General features: G+C 48.1%; 2 protein-coding genes across 2 annotated transcripts in view; one reads left to right on the top strand and one right to left on the bottom strand.

Annotated features, from left to right (window-relative positions):
* Positions 1–7,500, bottom strand: part of camta1a (calmodulin binding transcription activator 1a) — a 1,011,609-nt gene that overhangs the window by 469,523 nt on the left and 534,586 nt on the right. The gene's annotated exons all lie outside the window — the stretch shown is intronic.
* On the top strand, positions 5,533–6,811 carry LOC134456380 (uncharacterized). The gene is made up of 2 exons (XM_063207745.1): positions 5,533–5,976; positions 6,073–6,811. Exons 1-2 carry the CDS (start codon positions 5,537–5,539, stop codon positions 6,809–6,811), a joined length of 1,179 nt encoding a protein of 392 aa, XP_063063815.1. The 5' UTR covers positions 5,533–5,536.

The following is a 7,500-nucleotide window of genomic DNA, read 5'->3' as shown; positions in this document are numbered from 1 at the left end:
AGGAAATGTTTTGAAGTTTATTGGACACTGAATTAACTGAAGAAAAGAAAACCATTATTTTTGAGACTTTTTGGAACTCTATTTTTGAAAAATGGCCGAAAAATTAAATGAATCACAGCCACCTGTTGCAAGCATGGAGGAAGACGCCGTGGCGCGTACAAGGAAGGCAAGGCAAGGCAAACTGTCTCACATAACCAGGAGAATTAACTTCGTGAATGACTTAATAGCAGACAATGCAAGTATTGATGAAGTCAAACAAAATATGACGAAGTTTAATGAGTTTATGGAAGAATTTAAAGCCTTGCACGCGTCATATGCAGATATGTTGGATGAAAGTACACGCGTGAAAGACGAGGAAAGCTGGTACAAACCGAAGCTTGCAGATATTGCTGCTTTTATTGATAAAGTCTTTGATTGGATAAAGTCTATCGAAAACTCTAACACCCCTGACGCAACTGAAGTGACTTCGTCAGCCAATGAGGCACGAGCACCTGCCCTACTAGTTCCCAACCAAGCCCAGGTAGAGTTGGATTTAGATGTGCGATCGCATAGGTCCAGCGCTTCATCAGGCAGGTCTCATACGTCCACTCGATCACTGCGCATTAATGCAGAGGCAGATAGACAAGCTTTACTGGCCGAAGCATCCAAATTGCAGCAAAAGCACGCACTCGAGGAGCAGGAGTTATTGCTGCGCAAGCAAAGGGAAGCGCTTGAGCTTAGCGTAAAATTGGACGCATCCAAGGCAAAAATTAACTATTTAAAGGCTGCTGAAAGGAACCCATATGGCCCCATTCCTTTTGATTTAGACACAGTTCATACATCTGTAGAAGGAGGAGCATCACAAACTGCACTCAGTGAAGAGCTAGAAAGTTTAGTTTCCTTTCTTGAAACCCCTTCAGTGAAACCTAAAACTGATGCTGTTCATGTTCATGTCCCTCTGCTTAATTCAGATCTTAGCATGAATACATCTCCCAATAGGCCCACTAGCAGTGGCCAGGTGCACACGGCACTGCCTAGTCTCCCCTATGGTGGTGATATTAATATTTCCTCTGTACAAATGCAGCCAGCTGTTAGTTCAGCTCAAGATGCTCTGCCTATGCAGCTCCCCACTCAGACAGCCACAACTGAAACTCAGCCTATGCCACTGCAGCCACTGTGGTTGAAGCCAAGGCAGCCACTACTGCCTCTACAGCCTCAACCCCTAGCCCCTCTGCAGTCTCAGATGCCAGCTCAGCTACAGCAGCAGTCTCAGCTCTCGCTTCAGCCTCTACCACCACTTCAGATACAAGCGCCACTGCAGCCTCAGCCTCATCCACTGCCTCAGTTTCATCTGCCGCCACAGCCTCCGCAACCTCAGCTTCGACCACAACAGGCCCTTCAGCCTCACCCGCCGCCTCCACAGCCCCCGCCTCGGCCTCAGCTACAAGCCCCTCTGCAGCCTCAGCCGCTGCAGCCTCAGCTTCGACAAAGGCAGCCACTACTGCCTCAACTACAGCCTCAGCTCCAAGCTCATCTGCAGCCTCAGCCACTGCAGCCTCTACTCCAACCACAACAGCCCCGGCCTCAACCACTGCTTCAGCCACCGCAGGCTCAACCCCAGCTCCAAACATGGCCTCAGCTACAACCTCAACCACCTCAGGTTCAGCTTCAGCCCCAACTGTGGCCTCAGTTTCAACTGCAACTGCAACCGCAGCCTCAGCCCCCATTACGGCCTCAGCTACAATTGCAGTCTCAATTTCCACCTCAGCCACAGTCGCAGCTTCAGCCTCAGCCTCAGCCTCAGCCTCAAACACCCTCTACAGGTACGCCAACCTCACCAAATGACAGTCATATGATAAAAGTGTTGGAAAATCAAAATGAACTCACCAGACTGCTCATGAAACAACAGTTGTCATCCACCTTACCACAGGGCAGCATTCCGGTCTTTGATGGTCAGGTACTAGAGTACAAGTCATTTATTCATAGTTTTGAAAACATGATTGAAAGCAAAACTGACAACCAGAGAGACCGTTTGCAATTTCTCATACAGTACACAAAGGGCCAGGCCCAACGACTAGTTAAGAGCTGTGAATATATGGAACCGGACAAAGGATATAAAAAGGCATTGAAACTACTGAAGGAAAACTTTGGCAACGAGTATAAAATCTCTTGTGCTTACTTGGAAAAGGCCCTCTCATGGCCTCAGATCAAACCACAGGATGCAAAGTCCCTGCAGGAGTACTCCATGTTCCTGAGGAGCTGCTGCAATGCAATGGAGGAAATGTCATACATGGAGGAGCTGGACACGATATCCACAATGAAAAGCATTGCCGTGAAGTTGCCCTACAAACTCAGGGAAAGATGGCGCAACAAAGCATTTGAGCTACAACAAGAACGTCAAAGCAGGGTAAGAATTTCAGACTTTGTGTCTTTTCTTGAAAAGCAAGCCCTCATAGCAGGTGACCCCATGTTTGGAGATCTCCAAGATCAGTCAGCTGTTAAAGGAAAAACTCCTGTTAAAACACGGCCCTCCAAGTCCTCTAGCAGTAGCTATGTGACTAGTGTAGCCCCTGTCACAGGAGCAAGTGCTGACCCATCTTGTCTGTTTTGCAGCTCCAAACATGCACTAGACTCCTGCCAAAAGTTCACAAAAAAGGCCCATAGAGACAAATTAAGTTTTTTGAAAACCAAGGGGATCTGCTATGGATGTCTCACCCCAGGGCACATTAGCAAAGACTGCAGTAGGCGTCTTACCTGCAACGTGTGCAAACGAACACATCCAAGTAGCCTCCACATAGCAACCAAGGAAACAGTCAGTCCATCTGCTGTTAGTGTAGCAGAGTCATGTCATATAGGGGCCGGAGACCATGAGAGCATTCTCTCCATTGTACCAGTGAATGTCAAGGCAGCAAAGGGCAGCCATGTCATACAAACGTACGCTCTGCTCGATCCTGGGTCTTCTGCCACCTTCTGCTCAGAGGAGCTCATGACACGTCTCAATCTCAGAGGAAAGAGAACACGCATACTTCTGCGAACAATGAATCAGGAAACATCAGTCCCAGCACATGTCATCTCAGGAATGGAAGTTTCAGCACTGGACAGCGACACATTCTTCCAGCTTCCTGACACCCTGACTCAAAAGACCATGCCAGTAACCAGAAGCAGCATCCCCAAGCAAAGTGACCTGGCGCATTGGGCGTACTTAGGTAAGGTCACAATTCCCTCCATAACCTCAAAAGTGGAACTGTTGATTGGCACGAATGCTCCACAGCTACTTGAACCGTGGGAGGTAATAAATAGCCAAAATGGGGGTCCCTGGGCAGTTAAATCCGTTCTGGGGTGGATGGTAAGTCGGCCATTGAAAAGTGCTGCTGGTGTTGGAGAAAGTGTGACTGTGAATAGGATCTCCATTGCGAGTCTGGAAAAGCTGCTAATCTCGCAGTACAACCAGGACTTCCAGGAAAACGCAGCGGAGGAAAAGACAGAAATGTCTGTCGAGGACAAAGCATTCCTTGGCATGGCGAATGAGGCCGTACTGGAGAATGGCCACTACAGTCTGAGACTGCCTTTCAGGAAAGCCAATGTACAACTGCCAGACAATAGGAAAATGGCAGAACAGCGTCTGTACAGCCTAAAAAGAAAAATGTCCAAGAATGAGCAGTTCAAACAGGAATACACTGCATTCATGACTGACATCTTTGAAAACAACTATGCTGAGGAAATCCCACAGGAGGAACTCATTCAGCCACCAGGGGCAACCTGGTTCTTGCCACATCACGGGGTTTACCACCCTAAGAAGAAAAAGCTCAGAGTAGTGTTTGACTGTGCTGCTTCATTCCAAGGTGTGTCACTCAACACTGAATTGCTGCAGGGTCCAGACCTCACCAACACTCTCCTTGGAGTCATCATGAGGTTTCGTAGAGAGCCCATTGGAATCATGGCCGACGTCAAATCAATGTTCCACCAGGTCAGAGTGGCAAAGTCTGATGTTGACTACCTGCGATTCCTTTGGTGGCCACAAGGTGACACCAGTCAGACCCCAAAAGAACACCGTATGCTTGTGCACATCTTTGGCGCTGTGTCTTCCCCAAGCATTGCAACCTATGCTCTCCAAAAAACTGCCACTGACCATGAAAGCTGCTTTCCCCCTCAGGTAGCAGAGACCATCAAGCACAACTTTTACGTCGACGACTGTGCCAGGTCAGTGTCCAGCGAGTCCGATGCCATCCAGCTGGTAAGAGATCTCACTGCATTGTGCAGCAAAGGTGGGTTCCAGCTAACTCAGTGGGTGAGCAATAGTCGTGCAGTGCTGTCATCCATTCCCAAAGAGCACAGAGCCAAAGACCTTAAGTCTCTTGATCTTGACAAAGACAGCCTGCCAGTTGAAAGAGCATTGGGACTACAATGGTGTGTAGACTCAGATAGCTTCAAGTTCAACATCAACCTCAGCCAAAAGCCACATACCCGCAGAGGCATACTGTCTGTTGTCAGCTCTGTTTTTGACCCTCTCGGCTTTCTTGCCCCTCTCATTCTTCCAGCCAAGCAGCTGCTACAGGAGCTCTGTCAGGCGGGCTTTGGATGGGATGAGCCTTTGCCACAGGCCACATCGAAGCGATGGATGGAATGGACCAACAGCTTGGAGATGATCAAAGGCTTCAGTGTGCAGCGCTGTCTGAAACCGGAGGGCTTCGGAGCGACCAGGTGTGCCGAGCTGCATCATTTTGCAGACGCCAGTGAGAGTGGCTATGGCTCTGTGAGCTACATCAGACAGGTGAACCAGAAAGATGTAGTGCATGTCACCTTTGTACTTGGCAAATCTAGAGTGCTCCCCTTGAAAAACATCACAGTGCCAAGACTGGAGCTGGCGGCTGCTGCTCTGTCAGTCAAAGTGGACAGAATGCTGAGAAAGGAAATGCACCTTGACTTAGGGCCCTCAGTCTTCTGGACAGATAGCCAGACAGTGCTTAAGTATATTGCCAATGATCAAGCCAGATTTAAAACCTATGTGGCAAACAGGGTCTCATTCATCCGAGACAACACAGAGCTGTCGCAGTGGAGATATGTAGGCAGCAAGGACAACCCTGCTGACGACTCATCCAGAGGGTTGAATGCCAGAAAGTTCATGGAGCAGAAAAGATGGATTCATGCTCCGGAGTTTCTATGGAAAACAGAGGAAAGTTGGCCAGTAGTGCAGGCACTGGGCCCCATGCTTCAAGATGATCCTGAGGTTAAGAGAACCACTACAGTACTCACAACCATGGTGAAGTCTAAAACCCCTACTGATCAGCTTATTTTGCATTTCTCAAAGTGGATCAGCCTCTTAAAGGCTGTAGCTTGGTACCTCAAGCTGAAGAGAAATTTGATGAGGAAAATGGAAAAAGGAAAAGGGCTTACCCCACTCACCCACTCTGACAGGTCACAGTCAAGCCAAAAGGTGGTTGACTTAAAGCCCCAAGTAGAACAGCACCTAACTGTGACCGATCTAGCAGATGCAGAAAGAGCAGTTGTCATTTACAGTCAAAGACAAGCTTTCTCTAATGAGTTCTCAACATTGCAGATGTCACCTCCCAGAGTATCCAACAGCAGTAAGCTCTGCAGGCTCGATCCTGTACTGGATGATAGCCTCCTGAGGGTAGGTGGCAGACTACACCGATCCGCAATGCCAGATGACACTAAACACCCCTGCATCTTGCCCACAGATTCACACATCTCAGTGCTGTTGCTACGACACATTCATGAACGCAGTGGACACAGTGGCAGAAACCACATGCTCTCAGAGCTTCACAAGAAGTACTGGATCAAAAAGGGCAACTCAGTAGCTAGGAAGGTGATCTCCAAATGTGTCACATGCCGCCGTAGGAGAGGCAAAGTTGGTCAGCAGAAAATGGCAGACCTGCCGCTAGAAAGAATCCTACCTGACCTCCCACCCTTTACCAATGTAGGACTGGACTACTTTGGCCCAATTGAGGTGAGACGAGGGAGAAGCACCATCAAAAGGTATGGAGTCCTCTTTACTTGCATGTCTAGTAGAGCTGTACATTTGGAAATTGCTTACACGTTGGATACAGATTCATGCATTCATGCTTTGAGGAGATTTGTGTGCAGGAGAGGCCAAGTCAAGCACATCAGGTCTGACAATGGGACGAACCTGGTGGGTGCGCATGCAGAGCTGAAGAGGGCGCTGATGTCTCTCCATCAGAAGAAGATCCAAGATGCCCTGCTTCCTGATGGCGTTGAATGGAGCTTTAACCCACCTGCTGCATCACACCATGGCGGAGTCTGGGAAAGACTCATTCGATCCGTCCGGCAGGTGCTCAACTCCACTCTCCATCAGCAAACCACAGACGATGAAGGCCTTCAAACCCTGTTTTGTGAGGCAGAGGCCATCCTGAACAGCCGCCCCCTCTCCACAGTGTCCTCAGACCCCCATGACCTGGAACCGCTGACCCCCAATCATCTCCTTTTGTTGAAGACCACGCCCACTCTGCCCCCTGGAATCTTCCAGAAGTCTGACGTCTACGCCAAGCGCCGCTGGAAACAGGTCCAGTACATGGCTGATCTCTTCTGGCTTCGATGGACTAAAGAATACCTCCTCCTGCTCCAAGAGAGGCAGAAATGGACAGGCACGAAGAAGAACTTCAACATCGGAGACATTGTGCTGGTCGTCGATCCCACTGCTCCACGAGGGTCCTGGCCATTAGGAAGAGTCCTGGAGACCATATCGGACGCCAAAGGCCTGGTCAGGTCTGTGAAGTTGAAGACCAAGACGTCAGTCCTTGAGAGGCCCATTACCAAGCTGTGCCGGATTCTTGAGGCTGATGACGAATCCTGATGACCAACTGATATCACATCACTGATAACACTAGGGAAGTAGTGTTTTATTCATTTCATGTAATTCACATACTTACCTGTACATACTTACCTGTACATAGTTATCTTTGAATGACTTATATACTTACCTTATTGGAACCCTTATTGAAAAAAAAAAAAAAACATTTTGGCTCATTTTTGTTATACATTGATAACTGATTCTCTATTACTTGGCTCCTTTTTGTATATTGTAAATAATTGATTCTTGGAGAACAATTAGGGGCCGGTGTGTAGGAGCCACATTTTAAGTAGATTTTTCTCGCACTCATCTTTTCTTGTTTTTGTGGATTTTGTGAGAGTGCGACCCCTTTAGGTGGAGAATGGTGCCACCTCAATAAAAGAGATGCCAGCTGCGCATGACTGGAGGAGAGCAGGCCGCAGAGACACAATTCTTGACCTCGCCCGCTCGAACACCTGCCTGACAAGCTCCTGCTTAACTGTCTTGCAGTTGTAAAATAACAGACATTATATTTTTTGCATCTCATTGCATCTTTTGTTTGTATTTATTTTTTATTTGTAATAAAACCGGACACATTTATGGATGAAACCTTCTCATTGGATTCTTGAAACCATCTCATTGGATTTTTGGGTGCGAGTCAGAATACTGCAAAACCTGCCTTCTCAAAACTGGTTAAAAACGGACAGGAATTT

This window comes from Engraulis encrasicolus, chromosome 10 (assembly GCF_034702125.1).
Source record: "Engraulis encrasicolus isolate BLACKSEA-1 chromosome 10, IST_EnEncr_1.0, whole genome shotgun sequence".
NCBI lineage: Eukaryota > Metazoa > Chordata > Actinopteri > Clupeiformes > Engraulidae > Engraulis > Engraulis encrasicolus.
Note: the sequence above shows the minus strand (reverse complement) of the source record. Positions and strands in the feature narration are given on the sequence as shown.